The 19,653-nt window shown below is 50.9% G+C and overlaps 2 protein-coding genes across 2 annotated transcripts; one reads left to right on the plus strand and one right to left on the minus strand.

Moving 5' to 3' along the window:
• The first annotated feature begins 1,620 nt into the window (after window positions 1–1,620).
• On the plus strand, window positions 1,621–11,883 carry Ccdc22 (coiled-coil domain containing 22). The gene is made up of 17 exons (XM_047535451.1): window positions 1,621–1,822; window positions 2,862–3,039; window positions 5,956–6,088; window positions 6,828–6,934; window positions 7,077–7,143; window positions 7,233–7,411; window positions 7,795–7,989; window positions 8,510–8,572; window positions 8,668–8,787; window positions 9,227–9,346; window positions 9,430–9,546; window positions 9,650–9,751; window positions 9,834–9,941; window positions 10,560–10,655; window positions 10,876–10,935; window positions 11,016–11,090; window positions 11,505–11,883. Exons 1-17 carry the CDS (start codon window positions 1,773–1,775, stop codon window positions 11,616–11,618), a joined length of 1,884 nt encoding a protein of 627 aa, XP_047391407.1. The 5' UTR covers window positions 1,621–1,772; the 3' UTR covers window positions 11,619–11,883.
• On the minus strand, window positions 11,531–19,100 carry Foxp3 (forkhead box P3). The gene is made up of 11 exons (XM_047535452.1): window positions 18,780–19,100; window positions 18,150–18,254; window positions 17,916–18,054; window positions 17,401–17,488; window positions 17,224–17,328; window positions 16,257–16,344; window positions 15,979–16,059; window positions 13,967–14,117; window positions 13,535–13,611; window positions 13,002–13,103; window positions 11,531–12,838 (listed from the first exon to the last, which is right to left on the minus strand). The coding sequence occupies exons 1-11, from the start codon at window positions 19,044–19,046 to the stop codon at window positions 12,689–12,691; spliced, it is 1,353 nt and encodes a 450-aa protein (XP_047391408.1). The 5' UTR covers window positions 19,047–19,100; the 3' UTR covers window positions 11,531–12,688.
• Between the last annotated feature and the right edge of the window lie 553 nt (window positions 19,101–19,653).

Genomic DNA, 19,653 nt, shown 5'->3' on the forward strand with positions numbered 1-19,653 from the left:
GGATGGGAGGGTGAAACGGGCTCGAATGGGAATTTTGTGGGCCGGAACCTGGCAACAGAAAAGACAATTGATTAAATGTTTACCAAATATATACCCACACCATATAGTCGGAAACTAAAATAAGAAAAATGATATCATTTTCCAATAGTATATGAAATTTGAAGCACATAGGAAAAACAGTATATGTGTAATATCTCTATGGGGAAAAAAAGGATCAAATATCAAATGTTAAAGGAGACCTAAAAATGGAGAAACAATGCTCACTGATTGAAATATTGAACATTAATAAAAAATGAAAAGGGCAGGGATGTAGCTCAGTGCTAGAGTGCCCCTGGGTTCAATCCTCAGTACTGAAAAAAAAATTGACATTGACATAATGTTGAATTTTTTTTTTTTTTTTTTTTTTTTTTTTTTGGTATAGGGGACTAAACCTAGGGGCTCTCTACCACTGAGTTACATCCCCAGTCATTTTTTTCTAAATTGAGACAGGGTCTCCATATGTTTCCCAGGCTGGCCTGGAACTTGCTATTCTCCTGCCTCAGGAGACAATGTCAATTCTTCCCATAGTGTCCTGGAGATTCAGTGGTATCCCAAAAAAATATCAAAAGATTTTTTCATGGAATTTGACAACTGATTCTGAAATGTATATCAATGTACAAAGGACCTAGAAATGCCAAAATCCTTTGAAAATCAAGTTGGGAAGACTTGCCATATCTAATATCAAGGCTTGTAATAAAGGTACACTAATTAAGAACAATATAGTTAGGACACTGAGCCATGTATACATATACACGTGGTTTATGAAAAATCTGGGTAGAAGAGACAAGATGGGCTTTTTTTCCCCTTTGAGATGGAGTCTCACTATGCCATTCACGTTGTCCTCAAAGTCTCAGTCCTTCTACCTGTCCCAGAGTAGCTGGGATTACAGGCATGCCTCACAACCCCCTGCTCAGGAACGACTTGTCCATAGTGGTTACACGGAAATTTGCTGTGTCATTATTCTTTGGAGTGTACAAATATATATATATATATATATATATATATATATATATATATATATATATCATAGTAAAATGAGGCATGTATTGAATCCATAAATAGTTACACTAACAACTTAAACTATAACTTAAGTAGTTACTCTATTACGTGTCAGGCATATAGTACTCTTTTACTCTATTATGTGTCAGGCATATAGTACAACATGCTTTACATAAAGTAATTGTGTTTTAATTCTAGGAAGTAAGTACTTTCAATAGTCTCATTTTTCAGATGGGGAAGGCAAGACGCAAGGACTCAGTCTCAGTTGCTTTGTGCTAAAACCCCTGCCCTCTTGCCTAGCGTGCCTGAGGCCCTGGGTACAATCCCAACACTGCAAAATATATAAACAAACAAACAAACAAATCCCATATCTTTCACTTGTACTCTTTTATAGCCTAGAAGATGAATGCTGCCTTAAATGAAGATCCTATTTGTCCAGTCCCTCTCCTCCCAACACCGCTCGTTTTCCCCTTTAAATAGCCCAAGTGGCCGCTAGTAAAACTACAATTCCCAGCAGCCATTGCAAGATTGAAGCTTGCGCGCGCGCTCATTAGCACCCGCCTCTAAGAATCCCGCATAAGACGCGCTCGCTCACGGAACTACACTTCCCAATTCTCCCCGCTTGTCCCGTGACGCTCATTGCACCGTGAGCCCAGAGCGGGGTTTCAACAACTGCGCCCCACTTTCTCAGATCCGGTGCTGAACCCAGCCCCCGGCTCCGACTGGGCTCCACCATGGAGGAGGCAGACCGAATCCTCATCCATTCCTTGCGCCAAGCTGGCACGTAAGTACGCAGCCCCCTCGCCCGCAAATGACCACATCCGGGACTCCAAAACCCAGGACCCCCGTTACCCGGGAACCTTAAAACCCGGGATGATATCTAGGGCTCCAACTTCCAGGGACCTAAGACCCCAAGCACACACCCCAACCTTAGGGTCTTTCCAAACCCATTCACCCCAACATTGGGTAAACCCAAACTCTGGGACCCAGACACCCAGAGACCGTAAAACCTTGGAACCTCAAGACCCGGGACCCTGAAATCTGTGGGTCTTGATATCAATATGCTGGGAACCTGATACCTTCAGACTCAGACACCTGCACCCTGAGAACCAGCGTAGTGGGGTACTCCCAAAACCCTAGTACTGCAAACTTCAGAAGCTTCCAAGTTTAGTTTCCCAAACACCTTGGACTTTTAAAAGCCCAGGACATCAGCACATCCGGTGACATCAGCACTTGGTCACTTCTGACACACCAGGACTCTTCCATTTGAGGGTCCTAAAGACTCAGGATAGGAAAATAGGATACCTGATTTTTGTTTTGTTTGAAACTTAAAGGTCATAATATCCAGGAATCTTCACATCTAGGGACCTGACATTTGAAACTCCTGGAAACCCCAGACTTTGCAACACACAGTCTTCTCTAAAGCTCAGTAGCTCAATATCTAGGGGTTCCTGACTTGTAGCGAATGTAATTCTGGGGACCCAGAAATACAGAGACCATGCCACCTGGGCTCTTTCACCTTTCCAGACCCCCAAAATTTGAAGTTTTGAATCCTAGAGAAAATCTGAGATTTTTCTAAACTGAGATTCATTTCATCCATCATTCTCATATACCCAGGACTGGAGGATTTAGCTAGGTCTTTTTTTTTTTTTTTTCCCCAAATGAAGTCACAGTCACCAATACTTAGGATTTGTTTGAACTTTTGAACTTGGGCACCCTTCCCAACCTGTGTCTATTCTAGGGCTTTCAGAGGGCTGCATGGTCCAGCCTGATCCCTGTTTCCTGACTACTGCCTCCATAGATCCTGCCTCTTTCTTCTCCAGGGCAGTCCCTCCAGATGTGCAGACCCTACGAGCCTTCACCACTGAGCTGGTGGTAGAGGCTGTGGTACGCTGCCTGAGAGTGATCAACCCTGCCGTGGGCTCTGGCCTCAGCCCTCTGCTGCCTCTAGCCATGTCTGCTCGGTTCCGTCTGGCCATGAGCCTGGCTCAGGCCTGCATGGTGAGTGCCCTCTTCCCATTACACACATCTTCTTCCTTCCTCCTTCACAAAGTAACCATGCTTCTTTGAAACTCTTGCTTTTCCTCTTTGCCATCTCTCTCTGTGGCTTAGCATTCATTAGTGGTTAAGGTTGCTGGCTTAGTGACCAGACTATGATGAGTAGTTCAGACCTGGGCTATACCACTTGCTAACAGTATGACCTAACCCTTCTGGGCTTTAGTTTTCTTATCTGTGAAGTGGAGATGATAAAAGTAAAGTTGTTATGAGTATTAAATAAATAGATCCTGTTTACACCTGGGCTGCCCTTACCTTCCAAATTTTAAGCTTAGCATCAATATATTTGCCTCCATATAGTAGCCATTTATCAGTTCCAGGAAAGGCCCTGCTTAGGTCACATGCTGTCTCCTAAACTAATCACTGTGTGCCCTGATTGGTCCATCCTGAATTGATAGGACACTGATTGACTGCTCCTTCAGGATCCTATGGATATATGGGAAGGATGGTTACCCAAAGAAAGATATACTGGTTAACTCAAACAATGTCTCTTATAATCCCCTTTGGCAACCACATGTATCCTGCTTCTCATAGCAATTCCAAAAATATCTCTCTGATAGATCAAGTAAGGCACCTTTCCAATAATGCCCTCATCCCTCCCCCATTCAGAGCTATGTCCAGTTACTATATTAGAGAGGGCTGAGTAATGCTATTTCTTGTGGCTCCTTGACTCTGTGACTTTGGGCCAGTCTCTTAACTTGTGGTCCTAAATTTCTACATGTAAAGAAGGGTGTGAGAATTGTGCCTACCATGTAGACTTGCTATAAGGATAAAAAATAAGGGGCTAGGGCTGGGCACAGTGGTGCACATCTGTAATCCCAGCTCCTAGGGAGGCTGAAGCAGGAGGATCCAAGTTTGAGGCTAGTTTCATCAGTTTAGCAAACCTTCAAGCAATTTAGCAAGACCTTGTTTTAAAATTTAAAAACAGTATAGAAAGGATTGGGAATGCTCAATGATTCAGTACCCCTGGTTTCAATCCCAAGTAGCACCTAAAAGTGGGGAGAACTAAGGGCATAGCTCAGTTTTAGAGTGTGCTTTGCATGCATGAGGCCCGGGGTTCAATCCCCAGCACCAAAAAAAAAAAAAAAAAAAAAAAAAAAAGTAAAATCGAGTTAATAAAATGAATAAATGGATATATAAACTTTGTGTCAGTGACATCATTGGATAGGTCTGATGGGGATACTTGCATTTCAGCAACCTGTGGCTACATGGTGAACATAAAGACTTCCAATATACCTAGTAAGTATGTGGTGGCAGAGGGACAGTAGAATAGCTTCAGTGAAAGCTTCCATTTAGACTAAAGGGACAGGGTGGTCAGAGATGTTGCATTTGGACCATGCTTGTGCACTTTGTCTCTTTCTCATCTCTTAGTTCTCAGGTTTACCTTCCTGAGTTCTGAGTCTTCTATTGGGGCTCTTGGTGGCCTCATGAGGCAGACAGTCTGTTCCCTGGCCTGGGGTTATGTCCTAGAGGATGGTACTCTAAGGGGGAAATTATGTCTTCTGTGGTTCATGGAGAATGCACAGCAGGAAGTGCCAAGTAGGCGTCAGACCTTTGCAATATCTGTTCTCTTTTCTTAGTGCTGTCTGCCACTGCCATTTCATGTTTACGTACTTTGGCTTACACTAACTTTAGTGTGGGTCAGAGAATGTGGCTTTTTTGGTGGTCAAGCGGTACGTGGAATTGTCTAGCCTTGGTTTGCCAGTGGCAGGCAGAAAGGGTCTTACTCATTATTGCTGCATTCTTATTTATTCCTCTGCATGTGCCCTGCTTCTTGTACCCATTTCTGTGCCTCATCCAGCCCTATATTTTGGCATCTGCCACCACACATACCTTACTCCTGGAACAAGTTTCCATATTAGTCAGAACTCTTTGATTGCTGATGTAAAAAAAAACAAGTGGCTTGAAAGCTAGTGGTTTTCACAATTGTTTTGACTGTGACCCTCCAAAATAAATAAAATTTAGAGAGTGGGCCAGACCTTATATACGTATATAATAAGGATGGCCTTTGAGTGTGTACTTTGTACCAGGAACTGTGGCGACACATTTCATTCTTATGACAATCTTCTGGGGTAGGTACTTTGGTATCTCTTTTTTTCAGATGGAGAAAGTGAAGCACAGAGAGGTTAAGTGATTGGCCTGAGGTCACAAGGTTTTAAGAGTCAGAGCGTGAGTTTGAATCCTGGAAGTTGGCTTTCAGGATCCAATAGCATCTCTGGTAGAGCAAGTTTTTCTTTCTCTCAGGGCCTGTTTCCCAGTCCCACCTAGAACTCTTAGGTGTCCTTTCATTCTATTCTATTGTGTGCTGGTCTTTTTTTACCCTGTTTATATCATTTTATTTTTTTGCAGTGATGGGGTTGGAACCCATGGCCTCATCTGTGCTGGGAAGGTGTTCTACTGAGCCACATCTCCAACCCTGTTTATTTTTAGTCATTCTTTATATAATAGGTAGATTCACTACTTGCCTATGATAGGGGCTCCAAATATTTTTTCCCAACTCGTCATGACTCTTGATTTTGCTTATTTTATTTTCTGGAAATTGTTTATTTCTTTTCATATTGACAGAAATCCCATCTTCTCTTTATGGCCTCTGGATTTTGAGTCATAGTTAGCGAGGTCAGAGCTTTAATCTCCTTTCTCGCTCTCTATAGCATTGACTGTAATCACTCTGGAGTTCCCTGGGGACCCTGGAGGCCTTTGGGAGCCAGGAGCAGGTTGAGAGGGTAGTGGCTTGTGGAGAGCGTGAGCAGGTGTGACCTAGACCCAGGGCTCCCAGGGCAGGAGGATCCTGCCTACCTGACTGATAGGGGCCAACGTCCCCAGCCAGTCAGTGTCCTCTGATTAACACCTGATAACCTTCAGGACCTGGGCTATCCTTTGGAGCTTGGCTATCAGAACTTCCTCTACCCCAGTGAGCCTGACCTCAGGGACCTGCTTCTCTTCTTGGCTGAGCGTCTGCCCACCGATGCCTCTGAGGACGCAGACCAACCTGCAGGTACAGGGGCCTAAGGGGTGGGGGTGGGGGAGTGGAGTGTGTACCTGGGGTGGGAGGGGCTGTGAGAGGCAGCAAAATGGTTGCCTGCCAGGTGTGTAGGGGGTGTCTTTGGGAGATCTAGGCAGGAGGATTGGGGTTAAAGGGGATGGAAGCATAGCAGGTCGCACAAGGCTGGGGGCTGGGCTGACCCAGGTGGTGAGTGAGTACTTGGGTGGCCTTCCCAACTCACCTCCTGCACCTTCCTCTTGGCTCACTCTACTCTCAGCATGGTGCACCAGGCATGCTCCAGCCTCAGGGCCTTTGTAGGGCCCCTATCATCTTCCCTCAGACCTCATGGTTTACTCCCTTAGCTCTGTTCCAACATCACCTCAGGAGGCCTTCCTCTCACTGCTTGGTGGAATGTTCCAGCCTCCTCTCAGCAGACCTCTCCTGCTCGCCATCTTGATCTAGATCATTCTTATAATCCTCATCATGAACTGTCTCCTCTACTAGCTTGTGGGCTCCTCGAAGATGGGGACCTTTATGTCTTTGTTCCCTGAGGTGATCCTAGTGTCCAAAACAGTGATTGGTCTCTAGTTTGTGCTCAGTAAGTGTTTGGTGAATGACTGTGAGAATGTTAGCTGAATTGATCTCCATCTCTGGCTGAGGAATCAGGAGCCATGGCTGGTTTCCCAGAGTGTGCACTTTTGGATCTGTGCCATTGTCATCTGATGAACACTTCTTCCCCAACCCCCCATAGGTGACTCAGCTATTCTCCTCCGGGCTATCGGGAGCCAAATCCGGGACCAGCTGTCCCTGCCCTGGGTCCCACCTCTCCTTCGAACACCCAAACTCCAGCACCTCCAGGTGGGACCCCCGACTCCTGTCTGTCTATGCCTGTCCCCACCTTGCCTTTCTTGTCTCTATCTGGTTGCTCAGGTTATCGTCCCCCCCCCCCACCAGTGACCCCTGTCCCACTCTAGAGGCTCTGACTCTGCTCTCCCTCCAGGGCTCAGCCCGCCAGCATCCTTTCCATGTCAGCAGGCTGGTCATGCCTGAGTTGAGTTCCAGAGAAGGTAAGACTGAGGCTTTGGGGAAGGTTGGGGAGCAGAGTAGAGGTAGGTCATCATGCGGGAGGGCTGGCTGACTCTGTTCCTGTCTCCAGAGCCACGGGAGTTCCAGGCAAGTCCCCTTCTGCTGCCAGTCCCTGCACAGGTGTCCCAGCCTTCTGGGAGGGCAGCCTCACTCCTTGAACACCATGCCATCCAGCTCTGTCAGCACGTAGGCCGGGATCGCCCAGGGGAGGAGGACTGGGTACGCCGCGCGCCTCGCCTCCCACCCCAGGTATAGCCCAGTGCCTCTCATGATCAGATTTCCCCAGCTGTCTTGAAACTGTGCCCTTGTCTCTCTCTTGCCTTATCTCTCCTCTCTCTAACTCTGTCCCTTTCTTTGCCTTGCTTCTTTGATTTTTCTGTCTCTGTTCTGTCCCCCACATCCTTTCTGTGTCTCTCTGATTAGGGGCTCCAGGCTTCTCTCTCTTCCCACATCTTCTCCAGGGTAGGTGGAGAGAGGTGTGGCTGTGGCGAAGAGGTCCCTCCCTGTCCTCAGGGAGCCTCAGTGGAAAGGCTGGGAAAAGGGTGTGACTTGTTAGGTGGCCTCTGGAGGAGGCAGGGCCTTGGGTTCCAGTAGGCTTCAATATCTCCTGTACCCCTGCCCGCTTTCTACAGGAGGACACCCGGGCTCCACGGCAGCGGCTCTACAAACAGCTGGCTGAGCACCTGCGCCAGAACTGGGGCCCACTTGCAGCCCCCACACAAGCCCGGGACCTGGGAGAGCTGCTCCAGGGCTGGGGTGCTGGGGCCAGGACTGGTGCCCCCAAGGGATCCCGCTTCACACATTCAGAGAAGTTCACCTTTCATCCGGTGGGTGGGCCTGAGTGGACGAGGGGATGCTGATAGGGTGAGGTCTACTTCATATATAAATGCAACTTTTATTCACATAGGGTCCCATATACCCTTTCCCTACAGGGGGAAGGTGTTCAGAGAGCTCTCCTAGCTTCTTGGGACATCAGTGGAGAAATAGCATATAGGGGGGAGGGAACCATGTAAGCATATGGGGTGCTCTTGGTACAAACCCCACCTTTCCCCAGGCACTTTTCCTCTGGGCATATTTTCTCTCCTTGGATGCTCACCCAGAGGGGCCTTCGTCTTTCTCATGGGCATTTGGGGATGCTGCATTTGGGCCAGGGATATTTTTCTGAAAGCAGACACTCTACTTGGAGGCTGCGCGTAGTGCCTTTACCCTTGTGTAGTCATGGGCTCACAGCTGTCAGTAGTTGAATGGATGTGGGTACAGCACTGGGAGGAGCTTTGGGTGTTGAGGCCGGGCCATAAGAGGCAGGGCCTTCCCTGATATCCAGGTTGCCCTTCCTCACACCCTTAGGAGCCCCAGGCCCAGGCAGCCCCAGTGTCAGATGTGACAGCTACCTCCAGGCAGCTTGAACAGGTGAGCAGAGCAGTCCAAGTGTGTGTGTGGGGTTCCTGGTCCCTTGTCTGTCTTCTGGGTCTGACACTTCCACCTGGCTGGCCTGTGCCTCCCAGGACACGCGGGCAGCTCAAGAACAGGAGCTAGAGTCCCTTCGGGAGCAGTTGGAGGGCGTGAACCGCAATATTGAAGAAGTGGAAGCCAACATGAAGACTCTAGGAATCAGCCTTGTGCAGGTGAGGGGCTGTGGGAGGGGCCACGGGCTGGGTCAGGTCAGAAGTAGGGCCTTGAGGGGGCCCAGAGGAGCTCTCTTGAGGTCCACAGATGTCAGTAAGGCTCATGGAGGATATTGGGAACCTCTGGGGCTCTTGATGGTTCAGGAGAGTGTGTGGGAGCAAAGGTATATGTGGGTTTGGGGCCTTCTTAGACCTCTGGAGGTTAGAGGCACCAGTGGGCATCAGTCAGGCCTTATAGGTGGCTTTGAGGCTCTGTGAGCATCAGTGGGGCAAGATGGATCAGCGTGGGCAGGGGCTTCTGCGATTGTTCAGGGCTTCTGGGCATCAGTGTGGATCTGGAGGGTCAGAGAGGCCTGTGGGGCCTTGGTCTAGGCCAGGGCTTCTTGGGCTCACTGGGGACTGTAGTTTGTGACTGGGGGTGGGGCTGATGGTGTGCCAGGTGGAGACAGAGTGTCGGCAGAGTGAGCTCAGCATGGCAGAGCGTGAGCAGGCCCTGCGCCTGAAGAGCCGGGCGGTGGAGCTGCTACCAGATGGGGCTGCCAATCTCGCCAAGCTGCAGGTAGGTTGGGACCAAGTCTGGGGCTGTGCTGGTGGGGCAGTGTTGGATGGGCCCAGCCTGTGTGACAGTGTCTCCACCCACAGCTTGTGGTGGAAAGCAGTGCGCAGCGGGTCATACACTTGGCGGGTCAGTGGGAAAAGCACCGTGTTCCACTTATTGCTGAGTACCGCCACCTTCGAAAGCTCCAGGATTGCAGGGAGGTAGGTGGTGGGGTCTGAGTCCATGGGTGAGGCAAGTCTGGTGCTGCTCTAGGAGGCTGTCTCTGAGCTCTGCTCACTGCCTCTGCCTGTGGGTCCCTGGCAGCTGGAATCTTCTCGACGACTGGCAGAAATCCAGGAATTGCACCAGAATGTTCGGGCAGCTGCTGAAGAGGCCCGCAGGAAGGAGGAAGTCTATAAGCAGCTGGTAAGGCCTGTGAAGGGGCCCTGGGTAGCAAAGATGGGTGGAGTACGGGTCCTTGGGAAATGCCTGCTGTGTTCCTACCTAGGTGTCAGAACTGGAGACTCTGCCGAGAGATGTATCCCGGCTGGCCTACACCCAGCGCATCCTGGAGATTGTGGGCAATATCCGGAAGCAGAAAGAAGAGATCACTAAGGTGCATTGCGGTGGCCCTGGTGGGTGGGTCTCTCACGTATGTATGTATGTACATATATGTGTGTGTATGTATAGATATATATGTATGTATGAATATATATGTATGTGTATGTATAGATATATGTATATATACGTATATACAAAGTATATATACTTATATATACGTATATATACTTTTTATATAGTGAAAATTATATACCCTTTTTTTTTGGTACCAGGGGTGCTTAACTCCTGAGCCACATCCCCAGCCCTTTTTATTTTTTTATTTTAAGACAGGGTCTCACTAAGTTGCTTAGGGCCTCACTGACTTACTAAGACTGGCCTCAAACTTGCAATCCTCTTGCCTCAGCCTCCTGAGCTGCTGGGATTACAGGCTTGTGCCACAGTGCCTAGCTAGGTGGGTCATATGGGCAGACAGGAGTAGGGTGGTCACATGGGAACCTCATGGCCTCTGCTAGGCAGAGCTGTCAGCACACCCTAGCACAGAGTAGTCCATTCCAACCTCCCTGATGTAGTGATACAGGCCCTGAATTTATGTGAGTGCATGCACATGAATACCCTCAGCTGGCCAGCCACCCTGCCTTAGACATGGGCTCATGGCCAACCTGGTGTCTGCCAGATCCTGTCTGACACGAAGGAGCTTCAGAAGGAAATCAACTCACTCTCTGGGAAGCTGGACCGGACATTTGCAGTGACTGATGAGCTCGTATTCAAGGTTTGGGGCAGGCTGGGCCTGGGTTTAGCATGGGGCTGGCCTGCTGTTGGCCCATCTGCTCACAGGCCAACTTGGCCCAGGCCCTCAGTGAGCCCTATAGACACAACAATTCTTGGAATTGGCTTTGCTTCATGGAGGGTGAAGGCAGCAGGGTGGTGGCATGGAGGTGGTGGGGGACAGTAGATAGCTGATTTTTTCAAGGTCCCCTCTGCCTGGTCAGGATGCCAAGAAGGATGATGCTGTTCGGAAGGCCTACAAGTATCTAGCTGCGTTGCATGAGGTGAGGAGAGCAGCATGCTTGGGGGGCTGGTTGGGGAGGGGCTGACTTGGGTGCAAGCCTTGTATTCCTGCCATCCCCAGAACTGTAGCCAACTCATCCAGACCATCGAGGACACAGGCACTATCATGCGGGAGGTTAGAGACCTTGAGGAGCAGGTGAGAGACCTGGAGGTGGGAGGGGAACTGAAGCAGGTCAGGGGACAGCTCCTTGACTTACACAGAGAGAGGCTGTGGGACCAGACAGTCTACCACTGGAGGCTCAGCCTTGTCACTTAGTACCTGCCCCTGGAACAGACTGGTGGCCTTCTTTGAGCCCTAACTTCTGTTCTGAGGACCTCACACATGCTTCCCAGGGCTGCTGGCAGAGGCTTTGGCTTAAGGCTGCTTTAGGTGGAGGGAATGACACCTGCAGAGGTCTGGCAGTGGGAAGGAGCAGGCCACTGTTGCAGGGGGTGGGAGGGGCCAGAGTGGCTGCAGTGGAGGGTGTGGTGAGTCGGAGCTGTGGAACTTTCTTCTGAGGTATTTTTTGGGCCCTGTGTGCTGAGGAAGTATGTGTTCACTTTGCTTTAGATCGAGACAGAGATGGGTAAGAAGACCCTCAGCAACCTGGAGAAGATCTGTGAGGACTACCGAGCCCTTCGTCAGGAGAATGCTGGCCTCTTGGGCCGGGTCCGGGAGGCCTGAGGAGCTCCTGTGGAGGGCTTCCCCAGCCACAGACAGGGACGTGGGGTGCTGAAGGTGGTAGCCAAGTGCTGCTTGCCCTAGCCATTCCCTCCATTTGCCATCAGTTCCTCCTGCTGTGACCTTAGTTCCAGACACTTACTCATTTGACCCCAACCCTGATTTGGGGTAATCGTCCAGCATGTGGGAGTTTGGTTGCAGTTTATTGGGGAGGGCACTGGGGGTTGGGGGCCTTGGATCCCAAATAAAGGAGGGGCTCTTCTGCAGTATAGGCTGAGGCATGGATCGGGCTCAGGGCCATGGGAGTGGGGTGGGTAGCAAGTGAGACATGGGATACATTTTTGTCAGGTGTTATGTGTCTTTGTGGGACTCAAGATACTGGGGGGCTGTGTGTGCACACGGGTGAGATGTGCAGGTGTATCCAACAAACTGCGTGATGGAACATGTGTCAGGAGCTGCATGAGCCTGTGTATGACCAGTTGAGTGTTTATGTGACTTTCTGGGACCTGTGATCCTGAGGGCACAATGCTGCTTCTGTGTGGGGCTCTGGGAACACCTGTGTGTGACCCTGTACCTGGGGCCCCAGAGACTGGAAGCAGGTGTGTGCTTTCAAGTTGACCAGGCTGGGCTTATGCATGATTGTGTAACTGTGCTAGCTTTGAGGGTGTTTGAATGTACCAAGGTGGGCTTTGTGATTCAGAGTTTATGTTGAGTACAGGGGACAGGATAGTGACTGTATGTCCATGTGACTTTCCCCCACCCCTGATGTGAGAGTGGCTGAGGCAGGCTGTATGTGTGGCTACTTGTGAGGGCTCTGATTGGCTGGAGAACTGAACTGGGGGACTTGGATGGGGGTGGGAGCTGGGCTGGTTCTGGGGCCCCTCCAAGCAGCCTTGGTGCAGAAGAAATGATCTGGGAGGGCAGCCAGCTGGGGAGCAGGGTTCCTGGCAGGCAAGACAGTAGACATTTCACTTCTTGGTCTCTGGGCATGTTTAGTGCCTGTCACCCCTGCCATGGGCACCTCTGCCCCCTATTTTGGCTCCTGTCCATCCTTCCTCTTCTTGGTTTTGAGGTCAGGGGCCGGGGGTAGGGTTGGAGCACCTGCTGGGCCGCTGACTCCTTTTCTTGCGGAACTCAAACTCATCCACGGTCCACACAGCCCCCTTCTCACTCTCCACCCGAACGAAGCACTTGTGCAGGCTCAGGTTGTGGCGGATGGCATTCTGTGGAAGGAGGATCAGCAGCCTGAGGTCAGCAGCCCGAGGTCAGCAGCCCCTGTCAGCACTGACCTGCTCCTTTCCCACATGCCTCTGAACCCAGCCTGTTTCTGCACCATGTTGGCACTTGAGGCCATCCCAACCACCACCACCTCCAAGAGGCACTCACCTTCCAGGTGGCAGGGTGGTTTCTGAAGAAGGCGAACATGCGTGTGAACCAGTGGTAGATTTCATTGAGTGTCCGCTGCTTCTCGGGAGCTTCCAGGATGGCCTGGAAGTTGGGGTAGGGTGGGCTAAGAAGATCATTCCCCCAAAGTTGGGTCTGAGGGGCAGTGGCCTGCCCTGGACCTTCTGTTCTGGGGGTTGGATTGTGGGGCAGGGGTGGGGAGAAACTGAGATGGGTTGGGAGAAGGGTGGGGGCGGGGCTAGACATGGGGTAAAGCATGGGGTCAAGGGTAGGTTTTAGGTTCATAGTTTGGCTTACACTGACCTGGATGGCAGTTTGGGTTTGGGTTTAGGGACAGGATTGGGGTGAGGCCAGCAGGAGGATCGTATTTGAGGCTTGGCTGGGGCATCTCTGGGCTGGGGTTTGTTAATGGAGAAGCATGAACTCTGAAGTTGTTCAGAGGAAGGTGGGAGTCTGGGAGGCAGGCACCCCCATCTTCCTCTTCCTCCCCCTTGAGCTTGAGCTGCCCTACTTACCCAGCGGATGAGGGTGGCATAGGTGAAAGGGGGCCGCATGTTGTGGAACTTGAAGTAGTCCATGTTGTGGAAGAACTCTGGCAGAGGGCGGGGACAGATCAGGCCCTGTCCAGGACCTCCTCACTCCTTGTCCCGCCCTCTTCTACACTGAGTCCACACGCCTGAACTCCTACCATCAACCCAAGGGGAGGGGCTGTGGTCACACTGGTACTGTAAATTGTTCCTTGCTCTTTGGTCATTTGTGACTATAATAGGGGACTTTCAGGCCATAAAAATCCTGAGAGGAAGCTTTTGCAAGCATGTGCATTTTCAAAGTCTGGGTGGTGGCGGTGGCAGTAGGGCAGGGTCTATATGGAGTTCCTTTGCACCCCCCCCAGCACCAGGTGGGATTAGGAATGTAGGGTCACTGGGTAGGGTACAGACCACTCTTACCTGGGAAGGAGCTGTTTCCGTGGCTGCCCCAGAGGTGCCTCCGCACTGCAAACAGGCTGTCAGAGGCCTCCTGAGGGCTGGGCCAGGCTGGGGCAACACTTCCCTGGGTGCCAGTGGCTACCATGCAGCAGGAGCCCTTGTCAGAAGATGCCTGGGGGAGGCAAGAGGGGCTGGTGACCCAGAGGTTTAAACTTTCCACTCTTTTTTTTGTGTGTGCGTGTTTGTTTTGTTTTGTTTTTTTGGTACCAGGGATTGAACCCAGGGTTGCTTAACCACTAAGCAGCATCCCCAGCCCTTTGTTTTGTATTTTATTTAAAGACAGGGTCTCGCAGAGTTGCTTAGGGTCTCACTAAGTTGCCGAGGCTGGCGTTGAATTCATGATCCTGAGCTGATTGTAGGGGTGTACCACTACACCCAGTTCCACTCTTATTTTTAAATCAGTGTTTTTATTTTTTTTTAAAGAGATAGGATATGGTATACTGCCCAGGCTGGCCCTGAATTCCTGGGCTCAAGTGATCCTCTTGCCTCAGCCTCCTGAGTAGCTGAGACTATAGGCATATGCCACCTTGCCTGGCTAAATCAGCGTTCAGGGGCACCCTGTTAATCCCAGTCTGACTTGGAATCCCATGGAACAGCATGAGCCATACATGTTAAAGTACTGGTGTGGGTTTGTAGCCACAGATGCTGGGACCATGAGCTAGTGCTGAATAGGGCTTCTCCAGTGCCCAGCTGTGACTTTGGGAGAGTCAACTAAACTTTCATAGCCTCAACTGACCTCATCTGTGCATTGGGGATGATAGGGGTAGCTACCTTACAGTGGCATCCTGAAGCCTGAATAAACATAAGCAAAGTGCTCAGAAACAGTGCCAGGCACTCAGGACTAGTTTTATGAGTGTTTACCTGTGCAGTCACACCAGACCCCACTTTTTTTTTTGGGTGCCAGGGATTGAACCCAGGGGCTTTTAATCACTGAACCACATCCCCAGCCTTTTTTGTTTTTTATTTTCAGACAAGGTCTCAGTAAGTTGCTTAGGGTCTTGATAAGGCTGAATTGCTGAGGCTGGCTTTGAAATTGTGATCCTCCTGCCCCAGCCTCCCAAGCACTGGGATTATAGGCATGTGCCACCATGCCTGGGTAGGATCCCACACTTGAATGCACTGAGGTTGCCATCTTGAAGTTTGAACATGGAGCCTTGCATTTGCCTTTTGCACTGGGCTATCCAAGTTATGTAGCCAGTGCTATGGGAACCACACTGGCTTAATTATTTGGCTAGGTACTGGAGGCTGAACCTAGGGGTGCTTAACCACTGAGCTACAGCCCCATCCCCCCCCCCTTTTTGTGGTACCTGGGATTGAACTCAGGGGCACTTAACCACTGAGCCACATCTCCAGCCCTTTTTTTTTGTATTTTATTTAGAGACAAGGTCTCATTGAGTTTCTTAACTCCTTGCTAAGTTGCTGAGGCTGACTTTGAACTCATGATCCTCCTGCCTCAGCCTCCTGATCCACTGGGATTACAGGCATGCCACACCACCTGGCCCTATTGCTTTAAAAAAATAGTGTTTTTGTGGTGCTGGGGATTGAAATCATGGGTGCTCTACCACTGAGCTACGTCCCCAGCCCTTTTTGTTTTGATATGAGGTCTTCTAAATTGCCCAGGCTGACCTTGAACTTATGATCCTCCTGCCTCAGCCTTCTTGGCATAATTTAATTTTTTGTAATGTTGAGGATGGAACTCGGGGCCTTCTGAATGCTAGTCAAGTGCTTTCCCACTGAGCCTCAGCCCCAGCCCCAGCCACAGTCCCTGCTATTGCTTTGAAAATTCAGAATCAAGATGGGTAGGGTCAAAGGATTTGTATGTGGAAGGGGAGAGATTCCCAAGTGTGGCATGTATGCAGCTAGGGACAGGAGCTCATAGACCCCAGAGGCTGTGTGTGAGGACAGGTTCCCATGCACCCTACAGGACCCCCCAGCAATCTGGTTCTGCTGCCTTCAGGCCTGGGGTAGCTCACCGCAGCTGGAGCCTTGGTCAGTGCCATTTTTCCGGCCAGGTGGGCCTGCATAGCGCCCAGTTTCTCCTTCTCCAACACCAGCTGTGGGGATGGGCACAAAAATGGGGCCTCCATCTGGCCTTTCTCCACCACACCTTTGCCCAGGCTGTGTTCCTCCATGGAATTCCCCTCCTTTCCTTTCCTTTACACGACACTCATCCTGGGTGATCCTGGTTCCTGGCACAGTATGGGCATGTGGCTCACCCACCCACCACCCACATTTCCCCTGAAGGCATTACCTGCTGCTCCAGAGTCTGCACCACCTCTCTCTGGAGGAGACACTGTGCCCTTCCCTTCTCATCCAAGAGGTGGTCTGCCTGGCAGTGCCTGGGTAGGGGAAAGATTCCATGCAGGTAGCCATGGTGTGCCTGGCTCCGAGCTCAATCTTTCAGTTGCAGATGACCCACTCCCTCTGGGAGCTGCCACCCCTTCCCACAGGCTCTCCATCACTTCTGTCCTTCCTTCAACACATGTCCCTTGGCACCTACTGTGTGCCAGTCTTGATGTCACTCCTTGAGCCTGGCCAGCGTGTTAAAGATGATGTTGAAAGTGGGGTGAATGGATAATGGGCCAGGCAGGTAAGATCAGGGATGGTATTCCACATTTTGCAAAGGGCACAGCCTTTGCAAAAGCTTGGCTGTGAAGAGGGCAGGGCATACCAAGTTGCTAATAGCTGGGTATGGTTACAGAAGTAGAGAAAGGTGTGTGTGTGTGTGTGTGTGTGTGTGTGTGAGAGAGAGAGAGAGAGAGAGAGAGAGAGAGAGAGAGAGAGAGAGGGGACATAGGGCTGAGGGGAGGTAGCAACAGACATCTATAGGAACTGGGAATTTGGGGATCAATAGTGTGATGTGTTGGCATGAGGTATAGCAGGGCAAAGATGTTAGTCATTGAACCCTTGCTGCCTGGGTTCAATTTCCAGCTCTGTCACTAGGGAAATGGGTAATCATGATCAAGACACATCCTCTTTGACCTCAGTTCCCTTGTCTATAAAATGGAGGTAAATATCAGTATGCATCTTTATTATCATGCCCCATTACACATGAGGGAACTGAGGTCCAGAGAAGTTAATTACTTGCTCATGGTTGCACAGCTGTTGAGTGTCAAAGCCTGGATTTGAGCTGACGCTCAGCTTTTACCTCTCATCTTAACTCCTGTTGGGAGTAAGATCTGCATCTTACACCTATGCCCACAAACTAGGTCACTCACTTGAGGAACTCTTCTGGCTCCTTGAAGACCTTCTCGCATCCAGGCCACTTGCAGACACCATTTGCCAGTAGTGGGTAGGAACCCTGGGGTGCAGCTAAAAGGGTGCTAAAGGGACAGAGGGTGTCAGGGGAGGGAAATGATAGGGTGAGAGGGTCCTTCCCAGCCGTGCACACTCACCTGTCCTTCCTGGGTGTGCCAGGGCTTGGGAAGGTGCAGAGCAAGGCTGGCTCCCTGGACACCCACTCCAGGTTGGCCACGTTGATCCCTGTGGGTAGGAACAGGGCACATACTCACTGTGGATAGGTTCAGGGCACCTCTTTGGGCTGTGGGCCAGGCTCTGCAGCTTGGCCCACAAGGGCTCACACCTTCCTGAGTCTTGAAGACCCTGACTCCCAAGGGACTCTGCTGTCCCCACAATTCAGGGCTTCGGGTAGAGCAGCTCAAAGACAGCCATTGGCAGGTGCTGACATTTTGACTAACTTTGCAAAGATCTGTGGTTCTGTGATATTGACATTCTATGTCTTTAAGGTTCTTAATGTGACATTTTATGGAGATTAGAGTTTCTATGTCACTAAGACCTGAGCCCTCAGACCCTCAGAGGGGTCTTGATTCAAAACAGTCTATCTTGCATGTTCAAGGATTTGGGAACTCTCAGCTTCCCTGAAGCTTTGGGATACAGGCTAAGGTGTTACCGGGTGGTAGGCCAGGCCGGGCCTTGAGAGAGAAGACCCCAGTGGTGGCGGTGGGTGGTGGAAGGCTGATCATGGCTGGGCTTTCCAGTGGGCGCACTTGTAGCACAGGGGTCCGGGCGTGGGCATCCACTGTGGAGAGCTGGGGAATACATATGGGCCACGGCTCAGGCTCAGGAATTCCTCCCCACAGTTCTCCCACCTGCTCCCTCTTCCCGGTCTCTTCAGGGTCCATACCTGATGCATAAAATGTGGCCTGTCCTGGAGAAGTGCCTGCAAGTGTGGCGAGGGGCCCAACCTTGCTCCAGAGGGTGCCACCATGACTAGGGGCACTGTGGGCAGCTGGAGGGAAAAGGCAGGTGTGTGAGGTACCACCCTCATCCTCTCTGTTCTGTGTCGAATTCATATGCTTCTCACGATAGCCCTACAGCGTAGGTATCACGATCATCTCCACACGTGTGGAAACTGAGGCTCATGGAGACTGAGTGATTTTTTTCAAGATCATATAACTAATAAGTGGCAGAGCTCGACTCAACCCTATTACCTCACCTCCTTGGGCCCCAGCTATCTCCTCTTGTCATATGGGGATATGGACACATAGCTGTGCCCTCGGGACCATTATAGAGTCTCCTCTTCTCCTGAAATAGGGATTGGGAGATTGGGGAGAGCTTCGAATTTCTGAGGCATGGCAGGTGGGGACTTTCTTGGCTCTGCAATATCTGCATAAGTCACAGACTTGCCTGGGACCCAAAAACCACTTCCTGTGCCCCAGCCTGCACCCCTCCTGCTCAGTGCCACAGTAAAGGTCGGCACCTGTAGGGCCAGGTACCCCACCCTGCCTGCCCCATCCTGGGCCCTGGGCCTCACCTGCAGCTGAGATGTTTGCAGGGGGTTCAAGGAGGAGGAGGAAGAGGCATGGATCCCACTTCGGAGTTCCCGGCCCTGGAAGTTTCCTCCTGGGCCCCTGGCTCCCAGGAGGTCTGAAGTCTTGGGTGCAGCCCTCCAGCTGGGCGAGGCTCCAGGGGATGGGCCAAGGGCCAAGGAAGGGGCGGAGGGCTTGGCTGGCCTGGGGTTGGGCATTGAGTCCTTGTCCAAGGGCAGGCTGCAGGGACATAGTGAGAAGGAGTCACACATGTGCTAGGTTTGGTGTGAGATCCTCTGAACCACACAGACAACCCTTCTGGTCAGAGCAGGTGTTGGCTGGGATATGTCCTAAAGGGCCCCACAACCGCACCCCAGCTCTGGTCATGCTTGTGTACGTACACATACGTGGTTATTAGGAGCAGGCATGTGTACCCACATACCCCACATGCACAGGTCCAGCACCCAGCTTGCCAACACATGCCTGTGCTGTACCTGCTGTAGGAGTTCCCCCCACAAGGGCAATGGGCCTTTGGTTTGTGGGGCGTTAGCCAGGGTAGGTCTCAGCCCATCCTCCTATCACTTGAGGCTGGTCTTCAAGTCTCAGCCCTCCGGTACTCAGGCACCATGCATGGACCACATAACCTTTGCTGTTTCTGCTGGGACTGGTCTTGGACTCTTAACTGGCATTGAGGTACTCCAGTGATGGGTGGGTGTGGACTTAAAAATTCATCTGGCTGCTGTGATGGGGACTAGTTTGGAGGCTATAGTAACAGTCAAGGCAAGTGATCATGTTGGCACTGACTGGGATGGTGGCAGGGGCGATGGTGAGAAGTGTCTGAATTCTGAGTCTATTTTCAAGGTGAAGTCAGGAGAAGTT

The sequence above is a fragment of the Sciurus carolinensis genome, chromosome X (assembly GCF_902686445.1).
Source record: "Sciurus carolinensis chromosome X, mSciCar1.2, whole genome shotgun sequence".
Taxonomy (NCBI): Eukaryota; Metazoa; Chordata; class Mammalia; order Rodentia; family Sciuridae; genus Sciurus; species Sciurus carolinensis.